The sequence below is a fragment of the Oryza brachyantha genome, chromosome 11, assembly GCF_000231095.2.
Source record: "Oryza brachyantha chromosome 11, ObraRS2, whole genome shotgun sequence".
NCBI classification, from domain to species: domain Eukaryota; kingdom Viridiplantae; phylum Streptophyta; class Magnoliopsida; order Poales; family Poaceae; genus Oryza; species Oryza brachyantha.
In genome coordinates this window covers 10,765,236-10,789,321 of record NC_023173.2, presented here as the reverse complement: position 1 = coordinate 10,789,321, position 24,086 = coordinate 10,765,236, and the positions used below count along the sequence as shown (strand labels likewise).

The following is a 24,086-nucleotide window of genomic DNA, read 5'->3' as shown; positions in this document are numbered from 1 at the left end:
GTTGCGTTGACTACCTGAAGTGAGGAGAGGTTTTCGGAGATTATCTTGTCAAAACCATGGTTGGCATCTTTGAGGAACCGCACATGAACAGTAAACTGAAGATATTCAAGGTTTGGCATAGTAGCAGGAGCATCAATTCCTACACCGCTGCGATCTAGGCCAAACAAGATCAATATACTATATGATATAAGCGATCTCAATTTCTGAAAGTAACCTATATGTCCACAACTATTTTTAATGTTCACTACTCTTTTGTTGCAGGACTGTAGTTCAAGGCTACGAAGTTCTGGCATCCTCCCAAGGGTTTCCATGTCCTGCTCTTGCATGAACTGCACATTCACAACTAAATGACTGAGGTTCGGAAGAAGTGAGGAGTTCATCCATGCTGGCAGCCTAGTTAACTGCATGCATGCTAAAGACAGATATCTTAGGTGCACAGAGGATGGAAATCCTGCTTCCCATGTTACACCCTTTCCCAAGTATGATTCGCCGCTTAGTTCCAAATGCTGGATCTTGTGGAAATTGTGCAGAGACTCCACTAGAGCAATTTCCATGCTCTGATCCCACCCAAGAATCCAAGTCTTCAGAACCCTTAGTTCTCTCAGCTTACCCAAATCCTTCACAAACTGGCTTCCAATGGTATAGCCTTTCATAGTAGGGTATATCCACAGTTCCTGCAGAGATGTTAGATTTGTGATCAAACCAGTGGGCACTCTTGTACCCACATCAACACGTAGGCACAGAAGCTGTGTCATTAGGCCGACATTGAATGGTACCTCTTCTAAGTCAGTTTCATACAAGTCCAATGTTTGCAGAAACTTTAGATCCTGTCCTATTTCTTCTGGCAGCCGATGAAAACCATGTGTCCTTGTTAGCCCAAGGTACCTTAGATGCAGCAACTTTCCAAGATGCTCCAGGCCATTGCTTGTGTAACCTTCTATGAACTTGCAATCTTCTAGAGCTAGCACACGTAAAACTTGAAAGCTTGGGGGTATCACAGGGATATTGGATAAAATGGCAACAAATGACCTCATTTGCCCCATGTCCACATAAGCCAGCTGAGGGTGATATTTTTCAACAGTTCTAGATTGCAGAGCTATTCTGTTGGCATCGGTCAATGAAAGATTTTGATGATCCTCATCACTTGATAACAGAGTGACAAAGTTTTCTTCACTCGACAATGAACGGACAAGATCCAACACCATGTCGTGAACACGACAACCAATTTCATACCCAGTGCCATGAGCCTCAACTGGTTGGAGGATCATGCCTCTAATTATCAGCTCATTTAAGTACCCCTCCCCAAGCTCAAATAGCCCTATATCTTGTTCGTCATGAATTAAGCCTTCAGCTATCCACTTCCATATCAAAAGAGATTTATTGATCTCATAATCTTCTCGAAATATACTTAGATATAATAAGCAAGTCCTTAGATGAGAAGGCATATCATAGTAGCAAAAAGACAATATCCTTCTAGTATTTTGGACAACATCATTAATTCCATCCTCAAAACCAATAGAGTTGTATATTCCAGACCAGTCATCTTCAGTCTTACTTGCCAACAAACCAGCTATTGCGATGATACCTAATGGATTACCACCACATTTTTCCAAAAAATTGTCAGATGCTTCAGCTGATTGTCTCTCCAGACATTTACCTTCATCATCAAATAATCTTGTACATAACAATTTTTTAGAGATACCATGAGAAAGTGGTTGCAGATTGTAAACATCACCAACATCCCTAGCAATGTTAGAAAAACGAGTAGTTGTGACCACTTTGCTTCCATGATCACTGTCTGGCAGAACAAATCTTATTGTATTCCATGAATTCATATGCCATAAGTCATCAATTACGATAAAATACCTACATGTGCACATGATACCAGAACATCCATTGTCAGTGAAACTACTTCAAACATCTACAAAAGCAGGAAGAATATGCCAATATCCAGATTAAGAAAGTGGCATTGTCAATAATATGGTTAGATCAGAAGAAATGTTTAATAGTAGTGTGACAACTATATTTAAAAACTAGATCAAGTAGTTTAGTAAAAAAATATATGTATCAGCATAAACTAAACCATAATTGCATAGAAGCTCCTCGTGGATGGCCTACCAAATATGGTTCAAAATAACTTGATCCCCTAAAAATTATGAATATCAGAGGGAGTGTTTCGAAGATCCACATCAATTAAGAGCGTTGTCTAAGATTAATTTTTTTTTTTAGAAATTAGCTCTCTGATAGGTCTGATATGTGCTGCACCAAGGCCGCAACTGTTTGCACCACATTGTCGTTTAGTATTCTATAATTATGCAAATAATGATGACATTAATAGCCACCCAAATGCACTAATCAATGGAATTTGATGACTAGCTCATTGGATGTATCTTTACTACAGTACTTAAAAATAGGGATTGTCGGCGTTGGATATATATCTTGCGGTCGTTCACGGAACCGTCACGCTCCAGCAAGCAAATCTGGTCATGCCAGGCCGCTGGGGAGGACGAAGATGGATGATCGAGGCCGCAGTATTGACATTGACATTGGAGGAGCTCAGCTCTGCAGGAATTCACTGGCACGTCTTTGCTGTCTACGAGACATATATTGAGCACAACCATCGAGTCCATGATCTACATCTCGCTGAATGGGCCGGAGGCTTATGAGAAAAATCCGGTCGTGGAACTGATGGATGCTCCTAGGAAGTGGCTCGTTTAGGACAGTATTCAAGGGGGGATCAGCGACACCCCGGCATCAATATATATACCAGGCGTTCAGTTTTGTGTGCCTATAGGTTGGATGCACCTGCCTGCCTGAGTGAGAGCTGTTAGGCTAGGGCACCAACCAAACACCCCATAAGTGCTCTAAGGAGAAAAGTTTATGATTTCTTATATGCTGACTATTCATATTGTGCTCAAGAATTTGAGATCAACTGCTTAACCTGCCCTAACATAGCATAAGGCATATCTTAATTGGAAGCTAAGGAAAATTGATACTCTGGTTGATTGTACATTGTCTTCAATTTTAGGTAAGTCCATAACGGGGAGGAGAGAGAGAGCGTTAAAGGTTGAAGAAGGGATACAAAGAAGACTTTTTAAATTAGGCCTAGATGTGCTACCACTACTAGATGGGCTAAGGCGGAGAGACGGAAAACATATATATTATGCAGTTGTAAGTACGAGAAGATAAACCAGACTCTCCGTAGTTGGGCTAGTAGGAAAGAGAAAGAGGTTGGGCTAGATTTGGCCTGACTTTTAGGAGAGGATTTTGAAAGGATTTTAAGCTCTAATGTATTATCAGAATTATTCCCTTTGCTCTGAAAAATCTAAACAATTACAGAAAGTATAATTAAACATGAAGAACTAAATAAAAATATTTTCAAGCCATACTGTATTAAGGACGTCCTAACCCCTGTTGTCCATTTGATTAGCTATGTTAGCTACGGCCTTAATTGAAGTATGCTAAATGACAAATTGACAACCCTGCTAAGATATATGTACCGTTAAAATTGATTTCCTGATGTAAAACACATGGGCAATTTTACTAGTACATCTACAATGCACTAAAGCGTACCTCTTGCTCTGAAGGTATTCCTGAAGTTTGGTAATAAGCTGCTTTTCATCCAAATTCACCATCTTTAACCTGGTGAAGTCTTTCCTGTCAAGATGATGGAGAATATCCCTGAAAACTCTGCTCATGTCATGGCCGTTCCGACCGACCGTAACGAAAGCCCCGCACTGGAAGCCCGGCCTAAGCTTGTCGTAGACTGCTTTCGCTAGCGTTGTCTTCCCGGATCCTCCAAATCCGAAGATGGAGACGATCCTCAGCTTGCTTTGATCCCCCATGGACAGCATTTCTGTGACCTCGTCCCTCGGTCCATCGATGCCAACGAGCCTCGTCGACGACGCTGCCTTTCTACGCGGTGGATCATGCTCGGTGGGCGTGTCATCTCGGGGTTGCCGCTCAGCGATGGCGTCGGAGAACATCCGATGGCGTAGCAGGTGATCGGCCACCTTGGCCATGGGGCGGATCAGCATGTCCTCCTGGTCGGCGGCGTGCCCAGGGCTGGCGACGCCGCGCAGGAGGAGGAGGAAGTCGTCGACGGCATCCTCCAGGTCGTGGCACAGCCTGCGCGCGTCGCGTGCCCAGAGTCTGAATGATGCCGGCGGCGGCGGCCGGAGCGGCGTCTCGGCCGCCGAGCAGAGCGCCGCGCGCATGCGCTTGAGATCACCGGAGAACTGCCTGACCCGCGCCCTTGCGCCCTCCTGCAGCGCGTACTCCTCCCTCAGCAGCTCGGCCAGCGCTGGGAGCAGGCTCCCCATTGCTGCCGTCACTGTGACTAGCTCCATCGGCGATTAGTGATCTCCTAGCCTAGCTCTCTCTCTCTCTCTCTCACTCACTTTCCTGCCACCAATCTTGCCCTCCAATATCTGGTGAATTATGATTTACAGATATGAAATACAGTTTAGCAAGTGAAATCGAAGAGGTGCAATATAGCTATGTGCAATGGGAAAAAAAAAAGAAGAAAAAGGATAAGCACTACTCACCTGGTTAACAGCAATCACCACAGGCAAAAGAGCATGGTGAGGGACCCTGACTGACTTGCGTTAATTGTGAATTAGCATCACAAGAGGTTCTATCCCCTTCCACTGAAGTAGTAAAATACGGAGTACATAGCAGCTCATTGTTTTGTTAGTGGCCGGACAAGAAAGAGCTATCTCATGGATGCGTGAAACGATGATGTAGCTAATTGTATAAACATAACCACGCTGATTGGTATCCGTAATCCGTACTGTACTGTGAGTTTTTTTTCCGGGTGAACCAGTGTACTGTACTCCCTCTGTCAAAAAAAACAAATTCTTCAGTTTCCGTGTCTGATGTTTGACCATCCGTCTTATTTGAAAAATTTTCAAAAAATTAGAAAAAAAATTAGTCACACGTAAAATACCATTCACGATTTATCATCTAATAAAAACAAAAATATCTATCGCAAAATTTTTTTAAATAAGACGAAGAGTCAAAAATTCTAGGTAAAAAGTGAAAAATTAGTTTAATTTGGGACGGTTATCATCTAATAAAAACAAAAATATCAATCGCAAAAATTTTTTAAATAAGACGAAGAGTCAAAAATTATAGGTAAAAATTGGTTTATTTTGGGACGGAGGGAGTAAGTTGTAATGGCTTCAGCAATTGTGTGCAACAATAGCACCGTCCACCTATATTAGACATTAACACCTACAAGTTTTGCATATAAGGACTCCAAAAAAAATCTAACAGCAAATCGATAACTAGTCAACTTATACTATGAAATATGTTCAAAAAGCGTCCTTAAATCTGCTTCACTCTGAAGTGTTAGATATTATAATATTATTAGCAGAGAAAGAGAAACATCTATTATGCTTTTTTTCCTGTTACGGGTATGCATAATGTTTACTGCATGGGCTTTTTACCATACTTAAAAAGTAACTTGAAATACCAAAAAATTTTATTATAAATTTCTGTTACCTTAGCACTCGCTGTATCTCGAGGTATTAAATTTTTACGCAGAAGAATATGATATCTCGAGATACATAACAAAAACTCTTATTGTGTGGTTAGTAAAAGATCATAGCCGTGCAGGAATGTCTAAAATCTATCGGATGTAGTTGTTGGCTTATTGCATATTTATAATCTACGATACATGTGTATTTAAACAAGGTAATCCATTATATTGCTGTACTAAATTAATGTAAACAATAACAGGAATCATATCTGCCCCTGTAAAGTAGTTATGCATTAGGGACGGAGAATAGTGGATCTGTATGTTAATGGGTGCCGATTGCAAGATATAAATTATCTTTTCAGTCTTCGGTAGTTAAGTTAAAATAGTGCAATTGCCATGAAAACTACGGCCAGCCCACCTATTACTAGCACAACTACGCGTACTATTTTTCTTTTTTCCCAATGGTTGCAGTCTCGCAGATTGCAGAAAGGGATAGAAATGGTTTATTGAGTTTTGCCCACCTATTACTGATAAGTAGCATGGCCACGGGTAATTAATTTAATCTCGACCAGCTGACCAAATGGTGTACTAAATACGAAGTCAACTCTAAAATTGGGAGAGAGATGTAAAATCACTGATCTCTTCTCACAACCACCGATTTCTGCAAGCCGGGAGTTAAGTACTAATCAATCAGTGATCAATCAAGAGCAAGGCAGAGGTGTTGGGAGTGTGGAGATGGAGACGGCGGTTTTGAGCACTGTTCTCACCATGCTAGGGCCCAAGCTCTACGCCTTCCTGCAAGACAACCACGACCTGCGGCGGAACCTGGAGCACGACATCCAGTACATCCGAAACGAGCTCCGCATGATCGCTGCTGCGATCGACGAGCACGACCACCGGCAGCAGCGGAGCCACAACGGTGCCGTGCAAGGGGCCTGGATCCATGGCGCCCGTGAGCTAGCCTACGCCATGGAGGATTGCGTCGACCGCTTCCTGCACCGCGTAACGACGGGCGGCCACGGGAGGCTTGCCACGGTGGCGGTCCGCACCAGGTTCGCCGCCATGATCCAGAAGCTCAGGAAGAAATCGGAGGATCTTTCCAGGCTGCGATCAAGCTACGCAGACACCGGCGGTTGCGATGCCAATGGCGAATCATCCAACTCCTCGGGGATCTTCTTGGCATCCGAGGCGCATGCCCCGGCTGGTGACACCGTCCCCGTGGGGATGGACGGGCCGAGGGATGAGATCCTTGCGCTGGTGAGGGAGACGCAAGGCCAGCCAAAGCGACTCAAGGTCATCTCCCTTGTTGGTTTCGGCGGTCTAGGGAAGACCCTACTCGCCATGAAAGTCTACGAGAGTGATGCTGTTCGCGAGGGGTTCCATCCACGGGTCTGGGTTTCCGCGGCTGGAAAGAGCGCGGCGAATGTCCTCAGGGACATGCTGTGCCAGCTTGGCTTGGGACATGAGGAGGATGACTACTCTGATGTCAACAAGATCATCACAATTCTCAAGACATCCCTCCACTCCAAGAGGTAAGAAATGAGATTTTCCTTTACTATTATTATTGGGAAGGTACACTCTAGCTAGCTCCTCCCTTCGTATATAATCAGAGGTTTCAAAGCTTGACCAAATGTCGTTGTTACAACTGTAGGACCGATAACTATTTGATCAATATCTAACAATTTAATTCTATCGTTACAGCCTGAGTCAAAATTACTAGCAACAGCAGAAATCTTCTTAGACAATTAGTAACATTGTTCCATGGTACTGAGAACTCATAGCACTGAATGTACGTAATCATCTTCAGATTCCATTTTACAAATGTTACAACCTTTTTTAAATAGGTTCGTCTCCGGTGCATTATACCAGCAGTAGAATTTAATCGACACCGTTGATCTATTTTTATCGGACGACCGTGGTTAAATTATACTACCAATAATATTAGGTGTAGTAGAAATTTAAAGGGGTAATATCATCCTTTTTATTGTGATCTTTATTTCCAAAAAACAAAATTACAAAATATTAATAATCAATTAATCAACGAAGTTTAAAATACCCTTTTTAATTAATAACTGAGATTAGCTCTACTGGTATTATAATACTACCAGTAGAATGCACCGGAGAGAGACCCTTTTAAATTAGCTAGTTTGGTGAAAGCAAATAAAAAAAAACTCTAATCTAGAGAAGAAGAAAAAATATAGATAAACTACTGAACTTATGTGTGGTAAAACAAAAACAATCCATAGGTTGCAACTGCAGCCTACATGTTTTTGATTAGAGATTTGCTTCAGTCCAACAAAAAGTACCTTGAGGTACCAATCGTTTCCCACCATTGAATCTAGCGGAGCAAGATGTGCTATGTCAAATCCAACTATTAGAAACGATTTGGTACCACGAGGTATTTTTGTTACTTTTTTTGACTGAAGCAAACCTCTTATGATTATGCAAGTTTACATGACTGACAATAAAGGAAATTTGCATTGTTCCACTTACCTTATTTTTCAATTCATCTCCTTAGGTTCTTCATTGTAATTGATGACATGCAGAGGGAATATTGGAACAGTACTATAAAAGATGCTTTCCCTCTAGATACAGGATTGACCAGCATAGTGCTGGTGACAACAACCGTTCATTCCATAGCAAATGCCTGCAGCTCTGGTAATGGCCATGTGTATGTGATGAGCACTCTTGACAAAAAACACTCGAGACAATTATTCTTAAGAGAAACTTCCTGGGATGAGTATCCACCTGGTTCAGAAGCAGCAGTGTGTACCAAATGTGATGGTTTACCACTAGCTCTTGTTTCAACAGCCCAGTTCCTGCAGAGCAAAGGTCAGCAGATACCTCAGGAATATGCAAAGCTGTGTGACAATCTTGGTATGCACATGGAAAGAGAGGACACCTTAGCAAGAATGAAGCATGTACTTGTTCACAACTATACTAGCCTTCCTGGCCATGTTATCAAGGCTTGCTTGCTCTATTTTGGTGTTTTCCCCAGTGGCCATCAGATCGGCAGAGGGAAATTGATAAGGCGATGGTCAGCTGAAGGAATTGTCGAAGCAGACCCTTTCCGGAGATCTCTCGACGTCGCTACGGACTACTTCAAGGAGCTGATCAACCGGAGCATCATTCAGCCTGTTGCTGTCAGCAGCAACACTGAGGTGAAGACGTGCCAAACTCACGGCATGATGCTGGAGTTCATCCTACGTAAGTCCAGGTGTGACGACTTCATTACATTGCTTTGTGATCAAGTTCACTTGCCCGACAAAATACGCTGCCTTTCAGTACAGCAGAACAACTCTAGAAGGGGAAGAGGTTCGTTAAATTCGAACATTGATTTATCTCTTGTCCGGTCACTGACAATCTTCGGAGAGGCAGAGGAATCGGTACTAGAATTCTCTAGGTATGAACTGCTGCGAGTTTTGGATCTCGAGGAATGCGACAACGTGAAAGATGAACATCTCAGGAAGATATGCAAGCTGTTGCTGCTCAGGTATCTAAGCCTTGGGAGCACCATTACAATGCTCCCAAAGGATATCACAAAGCTAAAATTTTTGGAGACACTTGATCTGCGAAGAACAAAGATAAGGATCCTGCCTATACAAGTTATCAAGCTGCCATGTTTGACACATCTGTTTGGGGCGTTCAAGCTCCAAGACATAGGCCAGAAAATTGCAAAGCTACAGGACTATCTGTCTGCGAAAAGTAAGTTGGAGACGCTAGCCGGATTTTTTACTGATGATGACCGAGGATTTCCGCAACTCATTGATCATATGAACAACCTGACAAGGGTGAAAGTATGGTGCGAGGCCACATCCGAGGCGAGCACCAACATTGCTCACCTTTCAAAGGCCATTCAGGGTTTCATCCAGAAAGGAACAAATTTGAATGACGTCCGTTCACTCTCTCTGCATTTCGGGGAATGCTTCCAAGACCAAGAACACTTGCTGAATTTTTCCCTGGAGGACTCCTGCTACCTAAGTTGTCTGAAGTTAAAAGGCAAAATGCAGAGGTTACCTCAGTTTGTCACCTCACTCAGTGGTCTCACTGGGCTGTGTCTATCATCCCCTCATGATCTGCTGAACAGCGATGTCCTTGCTGCCCTAAGCGAAGTTCGCTGTCTGCATTACCTCAAACTGATCACACTTCACCTGGACAAGTTCGTCGTAGAACAGGGTGCACTGAAGAGCCTTCGACGGCTATGCATCGTGGTGAAATCCATGACTCGGCCAGAAATCCAGCAGGGGGCTCTGCCGAACCTGGAGTCACTCCGGCTGCTGTGCAAGGACCTCAATGGGCTATGTGGAATCAGCATCCAGCACCTTGGCGCTGAGTGCCTCAAGGAGGTCATTCTTGACGAAAGAATGGGTGGAGAAACAAAAGACAAATGGAAGGAAGCGGTGAAGACCCACCCGAGACGGCCCAGGGTCGTGTTTCTTAGAACGGGGGAGGATGGTCAGATATTGCAGAATAGGGAGGCTGCTCAGCCTGCAGACAGTGCTGCTGCACTGGCTCTGGCTGCCGATATCCCTATGCCCGTTCCGGTTTTTTGACGCCGAAACAAAGCTCAAGCGTGACATCCTAGCCCAATATGACGTGTGTGATGACAGTTGTATGCGCATGTTTAGACTCCCTCCATATTTTTATGTATGACACCGTTGACTTTTAGAATCATGTTTGACCATTCATCTTATTTAAAATTTATATCTAAATATGCAAAATTATAATGTATAATTAAAGTTTCTATAATAATAAATTATATTATAATAAAATAATTAATAATTATATAATTTTTTTAAATAAGACAAATGGTCAAACGTGGACCTAAAAGTCAACGACGTCATATAAAAAAATATGGAGGAAGTATCATCTTACTTGCTTAAGTAAGAGTGAAACCAACATATAAGACATCGTTTTTCCAACTATATTACTTCCGGGTTAACCCTTTTATACAAAGTGATGACGAAAGTATAAATGAGATGACTGGTCATATGGACATATCATAAGAGAGTGTTCGTGAACATTTGCCTGTGTGGCTGACGGACGGGCTGAACGGTCCCGAAGGACGGGTTGTTACATCACCAAAGGACCTGAGGTCTCGGCAATGCTGCACCATGCTTCAAAGGAAACTAATCTATGCCTCTACCTATATCTATATCTATATTTATATACTTAGCTAGGAGCTTTTATATTTACGAGAAATATCCAAACGTTAATTTTAATAGGCCGTGTTATCTAAAAAGTTAGATTATATATATTGGAAATCTTTTATGCAGTGGATTTATTATAGCACATCTAAATATTTTAATGTATTGTACAAGCTGTTAAACCCAACAGTATTACTCTCATCATTTTTTTTATACCTCGAGGTATCGGTACCTCGCGGTACTAAATCGTTTCTGATCGTTGGATACCATAGTGCATATTCTACTTAGCTAAATCTAATGGTGAGAAATGATTTTGGTACCTCGAGGTATACTCGAGGTAAAAAAGAAGGATGGGAGTAAAACTCTAAACCCAATCTTTGGCCTCTAAACCCAATCTTTGGCCATAAGTACGTACGATACATTGTCTTCACTATTCAGCGTTCTTCAAATTGTACGGACTAATACAAATAAATGTAAATTATTATTCTATGGTTTGACCGATTAAACCCAAAAATAATTTGTTATTTAATTTAGATTTTAAAGAATTATCGACTCTAGAATTATACTGTCCAAAACTCCATGCGGTTACCACGTAGGCTTAGCCAAGAAGGATCTATACACACAAAATAAGCACTTGCCACCAAGTGTCCATAATCACAGTTGAGAACATTAAAATAATAGCTGAAATGTTTAGAGGAGTAAAAAGAGATAATCACAAGCAGGTTTGTTAGTCAGCTCTGTCGTACTCCTATCAAATACACTAGGGTGGCAACCAAGAAGCATGACCTAACACTTGATCCAATAGACCAACTTAGATCATCTCAATTACACTTACATTCAACAGGTTTACATCCATAAGGATGATCAATGATCTCCCAAACTCCATTAGAAAAAAGGAATCCATTTCACACTACGGCTCCGTTAGTTCTTCACTCTTACTAACATAGATTTTCTCTTTTTTCACGTGCACGTTTTCCGAACCAGTAAACGGTGTGTTTTTCTATAAAAATTTTTATAGGAAAGTTTCTTTTAAAAATCATATTAATCTATTTTTATTTTTATAACTAATAATTAATTAATCTTATACTAATGTATTACTATATTTTTCATGCGACCTACAACCGAACGCGACCTACGAGAAAGTAGAAATCCCCAGGTTTTCTACAAAATTTATACTAGGAAAATGTCATTAAATTTTAGGGAACATATTTACCTACAAAATTCGTAAGGAACAATTTCCCAGGGGAAACAACGTGGGGAAAAGAAAGTTCCCTACTGTTCATCATATGAATTCATAGGGATATCAAGGTTCCCTAGAGTTTTCGATGGTAGGGAATTTTGCTTACATGGCAGTGTTACCCTACACATAATGATGCTATCTATAGGTTTTGCTTTCCTAGGGAAAAAAATCCTGCACGGCCAAAATATTGAATATAAATTCCATGATTTAATTTATATTGATTTCTTGAACCTGGGTTCAAATTATTTTTTATAGATTACATACTATTCCGCAATATTTAATACTACTTACAATCAAAATACCATGGTAAACTCAAACATGTAATTAAGATGGCTCATCTTAATTTCTCACTGAGAGGAGCTATGAGTAATCATGCATCCTTTTCATAGTTACACTTGGGATGTTGCTAGTGTTTGGCACTGACAACAAAATGCTACAAAAGTTATCTAAACTTGAAGTGAGGTTCATCGACCACTGCTACCAAATTACAGTATAAGCTATCCAACCATAAACAAATCTCCATTCACTAGCTAAACGGACTTAAATTAAGGGCCTGTTTGTTTTCTAGGGGATTTGTTTAGTCCCTGTCACATCGAATGTTTGAACACTAATTAGAAGTATTAAATATAGAAATTTAACAAACCCACCTCATACTTTGGACTATTTCACGAAACGAATCTATTGAGCCTAATTAGTCCATGATTAGTGAATGTGGTGCTACAGTAAACACTTGCTAATCGTAGCTTAATTAGGCTTAAAAAATTTATCTAATGAAATAGCCTTTATTTATGCAATTAGTTTTGTTATCAGTCTATATTTAATACTCCTAATTAATATTCAAACATCCGATGTGACAAGGGACTAAAAATTCCTTGGATCAAAACAGCCACTAAATCATGAGCACTTCCAACATGTTTGCCACTAAAAATGGCCTAGATCATTATCAGGAAAGGAATAGTTCCTAACACCACCACTTCCAGATGGACTGACATAGCCTCCAAACATTCGTTGAGCAATCCTAGCTAGTGTATCACCAGGATTGTTTGCTCCATTATCTGATCTGTTGGAACGAGCTTGTGCAACAAAGTAAGCCAATGTTAAATAAACATGCTATAAAATCTAGTGAAAATAATAGGACTAAGATCAATAAACTGCCAAATCCTATAATTAAGAACAATAATTTTAATCAGAACATGGACACAGATCAGTGACATACATTCCCAGCACCAAGTTGCACATATGTTGGTCCGCCTTTTGACAAATTAGCCATTTTTGCAAATTTATTGCGAAAATAGCCCTTGGCGAAAACTTCATCCAAAACTAGGCCATCGGACCAGCGCCAAACCATTGGACGCTGAGGTAGCACATGCACACGCCATGTGTTCTAGCGATGAGATCTGCCAGTGTGGAGACCGACTTAGTCACCGTGCCAACGTGGCACATATGTCAGCGCCTATACAACTGGCACTAGAATGCGCTACCTCAGCGCGAGGGTAGTTGGCGTCGAGGTCCTGTACATAGCGGCAAACCGAGCCGGCCCCAGGCAAATGTTTTCTTTCCTCCTTTCTCATCCTCTCTCCCTTAGGGTTCTTGAGCCCGCACACAACCTCTCTGATATTCATACATAAGTCATTAATCTATTCTGCCGATAGTTATTGTTTCAGCCTTCGAGAGCCATTTTGTCTTCACCGTCTAGATTCTTTAGCTACATCAATAAACCTGTGTTCATGGCAGCAGTCAGTTGACGAGATTGCTTGTCGTCAGGGTAAAGTCACGTTTTCTCTTATTGTTTTTCAGCTTTCATTCGCGTGCCGTTTAAAAATTCGTTAACTCGTTTAAATTGCTGCGGATTAATAGTTTTTCAAGAACCCAACAAAAATAATTTATTTTACTATTTAGGTAGTCCTTTGTACTGTTTTGAGTTTTTTTAATTGATAGCTTTAGATTTTGACAAACCCAAGGTTCTAGTCTACAACGAAGTGGTAGCCCAAGCTTTCCGAGAGTCACAAGGCAAGGCAGATTGCAATCTTTGAGCATATTGATCTCTATTTTTAAATTATTTTCACATTTATAAATTATAAACAAGCATTCTTTTGCAATTATGTGCTTTATGGGAATTACCTACGGTTACCTATTAAACCCATATGTTGTATTTATCCTTTCTACCTTGTAACTTGGGTTTATTTATTCTATTAATTTGATTTGGTTATCCATGCTTAGATCACTACTTACATAATTTGGGTTGGGACAGTATATTCATTCTCAATAACAAGTCAGGATTCTATGTTGCAATGAAAGTAGTTCATGATATAGGGTTTTCACTAAATAACTAAAACATGAATAATGGTTGGTTTTGAGTATATTGTTTTGATGGTCATGTTCATAACAATTAAGGACTAGTTCACGAGAAACCCTTAGAAGACTTATCTGTACTTACTGCAAGCATGCATGGATAATTGTTGGGTTTGACATATATCTTTCTCCTTTTCTAGGCACTTAGACGAGGGTAGGTGTGAATGAGTTGGCCAGGTCAGTCTGGGTATGGATTGATTGGTTGTCGGGTCTACTATGGCACAAGGAGGTAGCCTGTCCAAACCGGGTCAAGGCGTGAGAGATGCAACCTTAGTGTGGTGTGAATGGGTATGATTCGGTTATTTGAATGGTCTTGTCATAGTCTATTCGTAGGATGTCGTGGTTACTTGTCGGTGTGTGGGTACGTATGTGTCTTGTGGATAAAGGAAAAATTTAAGAGTCCTAATATGATAAATCTACTAGTTTTATTAGGAAACTCTAAAGGTCCTAAAAGAAAATTTCAAAAAGTCATATTAGAAAACTAATAAGATAATCCAAATACATTGTATATTGTAATTTGAATCATATATCTAACAAAAAAAAATTTGAAGACTAGGTAAATAGTGGTACGATGGCTGGGTGCACAATTTCCTCGGAAATTGTTTTTCCGATTTCAACAGGAACGACAATTTGAATCAACAGGAACAACAGCAAGACATTGATCTTTAATTACCACTATCAGACCTGCTGCTGCTGAACGCCTGGGATGGCGAGGTGCAGGAGGGTGAGCTGCTGTTGCTGCGCAAGGCAGTATAGTGCTTTTCCCCTCCGTTAATACTGCAAAAGAGATCAGTCTGACTCCACTTCTGACGACGCGCCGATATCGCCTAGAAGTAGATGGATCTCCAATACACTCTGATAAGATTTAAAATAGAGACACACGTTTAGCGTAAAAATCTTTACAGAAAAAAAAAACTATCAACACCGGTCAACAATAACAAAAAAGACACACATTTAAGTTAAAAAAACTATCAACACCGACCAACAATAACTAAAACAAGAAGATGATTACAACGTAGACAAATACAATAGAATGTCATATATTTCCCGTGTAACTTGCAAGAGCTGTATAAAAGGAAAATTTAAGGGCTTATTCGAAACACGGGATAGAAAAATCATAGGAATTGGAAAGGAATTCATGTGAAAAACATAGGAATGAAAAACGGAGTAATCTGGAACGAAGAATCATTCGGACGGACATGAGAACATACATAGAAAATATACAGTAACTGTAGGATCGCAACAGAGTAAAAGAACTACCAGAGTAACAGAGTAAAAAACCAAATCTTTTCCTGGAAACAAAAGATTACCTTCACAAAAGCCTTACCGAAGCCTCCTGTCGCACTGCGTTTATGCTACCGGTCAGACCAACGTTATATGGCCGGTCAGACCGCTCGCATAACCTCGGTCAGACCGGCGTTGAGTGGCCGGTCAGACCGCCAGCCTAGCTGCGGTTAGATCGTTGGGATCCTGGAAAAACGCCGATCGACAAAGCTTCAAGATGTAGATTGAATCTCTCGACTTTTATTGATCAACCAGTGTTTACAAAATGCATAGAAAAACACTCCTAACCAAAACTTTCGATCTAAAATTGAAAGAGTCGAAACCCTGACTTTTTCTCTCAAACGTCACAAATAAGCTCTCCGGGGGCATACCACTCGGTACCTATTTATAACCTCGACGTGGGTATGCAAGGCCCACGTATCTAGCACGAATCAGGACTCCCAATCTCGTGGGAAACCAATCCTTATCCGTAACTAACCATATCTCTATCTCTAACACAACAAACCTTCTCAAATCAGGACTCTATCCGAACTCAACTTCCATACCCCATACGCACACAATATCTCCATCGTATACCACATGAAATCTTCACCACCACGTGCATTGAACTCTAGCCTAAGTATCCCGCATGATATCTCGACCGCCGGACGTCAACTTATCTCCAAATTGACTCCCGATACATCATCGGCAATACTCTCCCGAGGCATCAAGTCACCTACACATGAATCAAACAAAGAAACCATATTCGGAGACTAAGCTATCTCCAACTTGACTCATGATTAGCAAAACAACAGTACCCATACATATAGAAACCAACTAGAAGTCGAATTCACGAAGAACAAATCCGAAACCGAAAAGAAAACCGAAAGCTGAAACTTTCAGGGCTGACCTGCCGGTCTGACCGCCCAGATACATGCAGTCTGACCGCAGTTATCTGAAATGTCTGACCGTCCATATACCTGCGGTCTGACCACCCGGTCATTTTTCAACTCGCAAACCACCAATTTGTTCATCACAAAAACATGTAGATCACTCCTTGATATTACAGTAACATCTTATTAATCATTTGAATAGGCATGTAAATACATCATACTAGCATACTGCTGTCTGTCCTTGTTGCTGGATCGATCTTTCTGCTGTTCTTGTTTGATAAGCTATTTCCCATTGACTGATTGCCTCGGGCATGTGCAAAGGAACTGAAAAAAGAAAGCTTGATGTGGATGGAATTTTCATGTGTTTTTCCCGTGAAACCAATTATGAGGGAAACTTTCCTTCGCTTTTCCCATAGGCGGCTAGTGCCATCCGGATGATAGGAAAAGGAAAAATCAGTATTCCTCTAAAAATCCAATGAAAATCCTGTAATCCGAATAGGGCCTAAGAGTCATAATAGATTGCAAGTCTAGTTAGAAAATACTCAAAGTCCTAAATAAAAAGAATAAAAGTTATGTGAGGAAACTAAAAACATAATCCAAATATATTGCATATTGTATTTCGGATCATATCTCTAACAGTATGGCATTTATTGGTGAGAGAGGACAGTATCATGTTCAAGAATAACGGTGGAATTAGGGGATATTTGTTTCTAGGGGCTAAACTTTAGCTTCTAGTCACATCGCATGTTTAGACACTTATTATAAATAGTAAACATAAAATATTAATAAAATCCATACATAATCTTGGACTAATTCGCGAGACGAATCTAATGAACCTAATTAATCTATGATTGCCTATGTAATGCTACAGTAAACATTTGCTAATTATGGATTAATTAGGCTAAAAGAATCGTCTCGCGGATTAGCTCTCATTTATAAAATTAGTTTTTTATTAGTTTATATTTAATACTTTAAATTAGTATCCAAACATCCGATATGATATGGCGCTAAAAAGTTTAGCACTATCTAAACAACCCCTTAGACTAGAACTGAACTTATAGTTTAAACAATTATCCTACAGGTTGGGTGTAGACAACATGACCATGTCAAAGCCACGCCTCTCTAACTAGTCAGAGTACAAGCAGTTATATGTTATTATTTCTTCGGTTCCATTTTGTGCTTTATAGCATTGGCTATATTTATCAATTGAGTAACGTATATGTTTATACAAGTATTTATATAAATTTAGACGAGACTAGAAAAAGTCTTATATTATGAAACAAAAACAAAGTACATACTACTTTGAGTAGAGTATATGTAAGTAAGTGGTAGTTTAGATCCAGAGATTTTTTTTCCTTTGTCACATCGAATGTTTGTACGTTAATTAAGAGTACTAAACATAGACTGATTATAAAACTAATTACATAAACAAATGCTATTTCATTAGACAATTTTTTTAAGCCTAATTAAGCCATGATTAGTAAATGTTTACTGTAGCATCACATTCGCTAATCATGGACTAATTAGACTCAATAGATTCGTCTCGCAAAATAGTCCAGAGTATGGAGTGAGTTTTATTAATGGTATATATTTAATACTTCTAATTAGTGTCCAAATATTCGATGTGACAGGGATATAACAAAAGTTTGTGCGAAACAAACAGGCCCTAAGAAGAGTGAACAAAAGCATCCTTCTTTTTTTTTTCCTTTGTCATTGCTCCCGTTGCAAGGAAATGGATGGTATGACACTGCTACCTATCTAGCGCCTCTTTACACAATCTGCAAGAAAAGAATTGATTCCCTCCTGAATTGCTCCTGCTCTCCTTGCCAGGAATCCAAGGCACCTCTGGGACTAGAAGAAAATGGTAGCAGGAGACAAGTCTACAAACAAGCCAAGCGGTTGCACATGCAGAATAGTCGTCAGAGAACACACATTCTCAGGCATTTGGCTGAAACTAACCGAACAGTCCGTTCTAGCCTGCATAAGGTATGCACACATATATATTTCGCATATATATATATTAAATTTCTGTGTTTTCGCAGTATAGATAGCTGATCATTTCGATGAAATGTTAATACCTGTGCTAATTAACCTAATTAATGAAGTTGGCAGCTGGTCGCACGCTGGTTTCTCTGAAGGGACAGAACTGTTTGTATGCGAGAAACAACTCGAAATTTTCTGTGAGGTTTGTGGTTGTTTCTCTCCTTGTTGGCAACTGATCCTCAACGATCATTTTGCGTCAAATATGCACACAAACCCGTCAGTGTTTGCTGCTTGCTGATGGTAAAAAACATGAAACTCCATGCAGTTAGTTGGACGTATATCTGTAGCTATTGCTGTTTGAACAAAAAAAAAACACAGTTCTGCAATTGATGGTTTATCAACAGCGTGACAGAATCTACGGCTGAAATTTTACTGTCATCAAGAGGTATCAAAGTTTCAAGGTATCAAACTCTCTTGTATAAAATGTGTTACCTCTAGATACTTGCGGTTTTCAGATATACTAAAATTTAATACTAGCTAGAAATGTCTCAAGAACCACGAGATCATTATTTGCTCTTGCAATAGGTACTTAAACATTGACAACTTTCTCCTGCATTGAAAGGATTTGCCAGGATTAATGAACGCTTTGAGTACTTGGTTTTACAAATAGCAAAGCTTGAAAGATTTATATTTGCCTATTTAGAATTGGCCGTTTTGTAGTGTTAATATTTAAAATATAATCCATCAGGGAGTTCTGTGGTATACAGAATCTGGCATGGAGAGTCTGAAGCAACTATTCTATGACTGGGAAATCCAGTTACTTGTGATCTTAAGCTTCACACTACAATTGTTCCTCTTCTTCGCGGGTAGCCTTCGGCGGTGTATAACTAGTGGTATCCTAAGGTTCCTGATTTGGATAGCTTATTTGGGTGCAGACTTGATTGCAATTTATGCCCTCGGCTATCTTTCACGATACGATGACATACTCAATGAAAGGCACATAAGTAGGAAAAACAAATCAATGGCTTTGTATTGGGCACCATTTCTCCTAATCCATCTTGGTGGGCAGGACACCATCACTGGTTTTGCTATGGAGGACAACAGCCTGTGGTTGAGGCATTTGTTGAACCTGGTGACCCAAGTTGTGCTAGCACTATATGTTTTCTGGAAGTCCATTGGAAGGCAGGATGTGTATCTTCTAGTTTCTGGTATCTTTGCATTCGTTGCTGGGATTATAAAGTATGGGGAAAGAACATGATCTCTAAACTGGGGGAGCACTAAAAGCTTTGAGAGCTCAACTGGAGACCTTTATAAGAAACAAATGCCTAAGCAGATCTATGGTGGTGCTAGCTATTCTGGCACTGTTTGTGTTGCTATTCGTTCAATGTCATATGTCCATGGTGTATTTTTGGCACGCACCTTGTTTGACAACAGCCCTTTGATCGAAGATATGCTAGGAGATCTAGAAAAAACACTCAAGGTGGTGAGGCTTGAGCTAGGCATGATATATGATGATTTGTACACCAAGTCTCTTGTGCTTAGAACAAGGAGTGGCATCATACTTAGATGTATCTCTCAGATATCTGCTATTATTGCTTTTGTGCTATTCCTTACTTACAATAAACATGGTTATGGTAAAGCTGACATTGCAATCACCTATTCACTGTTTACCGGAGGCTTCTTCCTGGACATCTTTGCCATTTTATTCTCCATGATGTCACCATGGACATGGGCATGGTTAAAGGCTCAAAAATGCGACAAACTCTCCATATTTTCATGGTTTATTCTTTCTAGTGATGCCGGATGGCCGGAGAAGCAGCAAAGATGGCCAAAATCAATGGGGCAGTACAACTTTCGATGCTTATTATCAACTGGGTACCAACCAAGGACACTTAGTCAACGAGTGATGAAGGCCATTACAAATTTAATAAAATTGCTTGGTATTGAGAAAAAGAAAGTATTTTGGATGAGCAAGCTGCTAGACACGGAGCAAGTGGATGTGGGCATGACGATGATGGAACACGTTGCGAAGGAAGTCCGAGTCTTACACGAAGAACTGTACCTCGGAGAAAAACACAGGGAGCCTCGTGAATGGCCGAGGCTTGGCCTACTGCTGGAGAGGACACAAGCTCGATTAGCCTCGGATTTTGGTTTTACTATCATCTTCCTGCACAAGCTAACCGAGGTACACTTAAATAGATGTCCCCAACATACTAATCCAGACACTGAGACAACCACTGAATCCTCATATTTACCCACTGATCAAGTGGAGATCTGTCGAAAACTATCCAACTACATGATGTACCTTTTGGTTGCCAACCCTTCCATGCTGCCTCTCTCTACCAGCGCGGTGGCCACGCTGGAGAGCTCTCAGCAACCTCGAGCAATGGACTTGCTGCTCATAGAGGAATCGCTTGAGGAGTTCAGTGTCATGCTGGACAAGGAGACGCTGGAGGAGATGATAGCACTGTGGCTGAGGCTGCTCATTTTCTCTGCTGGCAAGTCAAGGGTGGAGATGCATGCAGCTCAGCTGAGTAGAGGAGGGGAGCTCATCACCTTCACCTGGCTGCTCATGGTGCACTACGGGATAGGGGATTCCCAGACTAGAAGGGTTCAGATAACCAATGATAATACTGGGAATTCCGACGTTAGGGAGGCAAATGCCATGAATGTTCCTGCACCAAATCGTCGACCAACAAGAGCGTAGATGGCTAGAAGCTGCCAGTGTGTAATGACTTATCGATTGTTTATTTGTTTGATTTATTTAGCTCAATCCCTGTTATGATTTATGATAGCAACCATCCATGATAACTGGCAAGGTATCTTAAGCTTTTTTCTAGCAAGCTCAAGGACGGTTTGATCGATATCTTTTTGTATTTTATTGTTTCATCTAAAAAAAGGTGTGAGATTTGGTCGCCGATTATCCGATAGGTTCGATTTAGCGACGTAAAGATGTTCACGTTTGGAGCTTTCAGTCAACCAATCGTCACCTTGCAGCCGCTATATCCACATGTCTAGTCATCATCAACCATTGTTTCGTGTAATGGGTCTCACCATGAAAGTGTGGCTTGTGCAAACAATCGAATAAATTCACATGAACAAGGACAACATGGTTAGAATAGCGGATGAAAGATTAACCACACGAAGTTGGGGTCACACGAACCGATGTAGCAACAAAACTATAAACTGATAGAATAATCAAAGAAAAAACTCAATTCCTAACAGTGACGACGGTTGGCTATTTATCAGTTATGTGAGTTGGTAGGACATCCATAATATGGCCGGACCAGCCAAGCAAGACTCGATTACATTGCACATGGCCCACAATAAATTTCGATTGTAAGAGATATCTTTATTGATTTGCGAATTCCTAACGTATCACTGGGAATTTTGATGTGGGAGTAAAATCATATAAAAGTATACATCATAAACTTTATAATAAATACTCATGGAACCCAATAAACTTTTGAATCAGCGGTAAAGTTCTTTGATGTTTGTGTAGTTAGGAAACCCAAGCCTAAATAAAAAAACATATGTAATATCTTGGCATGTGTAGGATGGTAAAGGGCATTTCCCACCTCAAAAGCTAGCTATTGAGGTGAGGGGCTCTCCACTTATATCCTAGGTCCTTTGCTCCTCCACAACCAATATGGGACTATTCAACAATCTCCCCCTTCACACATTGGTGTCCCTCATCCCTTCACCGCCCCTTCACCGTATCCGGGCTATCACCAGCCCACGGTCCATCAGGTATACAGGCCCTGCATCTCAGTAGGCACCCACGATCCATCAGACCTTCACACACTGTGTCCATCCGGCCAGAGATGTTAAACTAGCCAGGCTCTGATACCAATTATAGGATCGTAAAGGGCTTTTCCCATCTCTAAAGCTAGCTATTGAGGTGAGGGGCTCCCCCAGTTATATCCTAGGTCCTTTGCCCCTCCACGACCAATATACGATCAATGTGGGACTATTCAACAGTCGGCTTCAATTTGAGACAGCTGCATTTAACGTGACATTGATCATCCATGGTGGAGTTGTATGCATTATCCCTAGGGGTGGACAGAAAGCTCGTGGCTCGTTAGCTCGCTCGACTCGTGACAAACTCGGCTCGGCTCGACTTGACTCGTTTCATTTTTCTAACGAGCCGAGCTAGCATTTTAGCTCGTTAGAGATAACGAGCCAGCTCGAGCTGGCTCGTGAGGTGCTCGCGAGCCTAACGAGCTCGAGCTGGCTCGTGAGCTGCTCGCGAGCCTAACGAGCTAGATCAAAGACACAAGATTCACCGGTGTTCATTGATTTTATCCTAGAATGCATGTGTTCAGTACTTCATAGTTTCATCATGTGATTTGTTGGTTCAAACTTTAATATTTAAATACAATTTCATATGATTTGCATGTTTAAATTAAAAAATTGCTTATATAACCTATTGAAAAATTGTTTAGGTTAACTTTTTATGCATGGCTGACGAGACTAACGAGCCAGCTCGAGCTTTATAACGAGCTGAACCGAACTGGGTTTTCAGCTCGTTACGATAACGAGTCGAGCCGAGCCGAGCTGAGCTGGCTCGTTATCCAGCCTTAATTATCCCGTTTCGCCGTCTACGTTGGGTGCTGAATTGCATTCCTCTGGCGTTGCCATTATTTCTAGCAATTTTATTGATTTAACTAAATCTTGCTCTAAACGATAAATATTTTTGACCGGAGAAAGTAAAAGCAAAGTTTGCGAAATAAACTATAGTGAAAGAACTCTAAAATAAACTCCAAATTTAGAATTAAAAAAATTAAAATTTTAGCTTATATAAGTGTAAGCAGAAACTGAAAGACGAGGGTGATAGAGTTCAATTTCGTATACTCTGAATTAAACAGCGCAGAGCACTTGAAATGTGCGTCAGTGGGTATGGTTCTTTCTTGGCTTGTGGTATCCATGGTCTAAAATTCGCTATCGTGCGATTCAAGTTTTTCATTTGCACCGTGGCAAATAATGATAACAATAATACTAGTATGTTTGGCCTGATACCGAGTGAAGCTGGAAATTTCCCATTTTTTATTGTGTATGTGTACCACGTGTTAGACATATAAACGTATGTTTAGAGATAACATACTCTAATAAAAACTACAGTGATAAATATAAATTCATAGAGAGATACGATAGAGAATTTATCTTGTACTATAATTTTCTCAATCCTATGTACACTATTATAGATTCTATTTCTATCAATATTTAGCACTACATTAGTTTCATCTAGCTATGGAACCCCTAAATTCTTGCGGCAGAAGCAGAGTAGTGACATTGATAAACCAACAAGAAAGCACTACATTAAGCATCCGACATCTTCACCGAGCCTCCACGTCCCACGACAACATGCATTGAAGAAACAGCGTCGATGATCTACAACAATATGGGAACAACACAACACCAGTTTGTACACAACGATGGATATTCTTCTCCCGTCCTCTGATATGAATATTTGCAAGATGCTTCATCGACGACGGCAGCGACCGCATCATCTACGATGGGTAAAGACTGCATCAACCTGGCATCTTTACGACGTATAGAGTTGAACCAAAAAGTAGTGACCTGACGTTAAAAGTGTTCTCTAATATCTGCAAAATGAACCGATGGCATCCTAGTTATGATATATGGAAGACACATCCAATAGCATCCTCTAGCGTTTGCAAGGTGTCTCATCTATGATCGCAGCTTCATCTTTAATTTTATACGAC

At 40.6% G+C, this 24,086-nt stretch overlaps 3 protein-coding genes across 3 annotated transcripts; 2 read left to right on the top strand and 1 right to left on the bottom strand.

Moving 5' to 3' along the window:
• Positions 1 to 23: 23 nt before the first annotated feature.
• LOC102708848 (disease resistance protein Pik-2-like) lies at positions 24 to 4,349 on the bottom strand (the record flags this gene model as incomplete). Its single annotated transcript, XM_015842173.2, has 2 exons — positions 3,574 to 4,349; positions 24 to 1,866 (listed from the first exon to the last, which is right to left on the bottom strand). Coding segments are annotated over exons 1-2 (2,619 nt in total), but the record flags the coding sequence as incomplete, so codon positions are not given.
• A 1,868-nt stretch (positions 4,350 to 6,217) lies between these two features.
• LOC102712025 (disease resistance protein RGA4-like) lies at positions 6,218 to 10,134 on the top strand. Its single transcript, XM_015842443.2, has 2 exons — positions 6,218 to 7,014; positions 8,001 to 10,134. The coding sequence occupies exons 1-2, from the start codon at positions 6,218 to 6,220 to the stop codon at positions 10,033 to 10,035; spliced, it is 2,832 nt and encodes a 943-aa protein (XP_015697929.2). The 3' UTR covers positions 10,036 to 10,134.
• Positions 10,135 to 19,135: 9,001 nt separating this feature from the next.
• LOC102708570 lies at positions 19,136 to 21,067 on the top strand. The gene is made up of 2 exons (XM_040528532.1): positions 19,136 to 19,599; positions 19,711 to 21,067. The coding sequence occupies exons 1-2, from the start codon at positions 19,136 to 19,138 to the stop codon at positions 21,065 to 21,067; spliced, it is 1,821 nt and encodes a 606-aa protein (XP_040384466.1).
• The last annotated feature ends 3,019 nt before the right edge of the window (positions 21,068 to 24,086 follow it).

Coding starts and splice junctions, on each gene's coding strand:
- LOC102712025 (XM_015842443.2), top strand. CDS start 6,218: ATGGAGACGGCGGTTTTGAGCACTGTTCTCACCATGCTAGGGCCCAAG. Junction 7,015..8,000: donor ACATCCCTCCACTCCAAGAG/GTAAGAAATGAG, acceptor TCATCTCCTTAG/GTTCTTCATTGTAATTGATG.
- LOC102708570 (XM_040528532.1), top strand. CDS start 19,136: ATGGAGAGTCTGAAGCAACTATTCTATGACTGGGAAATCCAGTTACTT. Junction 19,600..19,710: donor TTCGTTGCTGGGATTATAAA/GTATGGGGAAAG, acceptor TGGTGGTGCTAG/CTATTCTGGCACTGTTTGTG.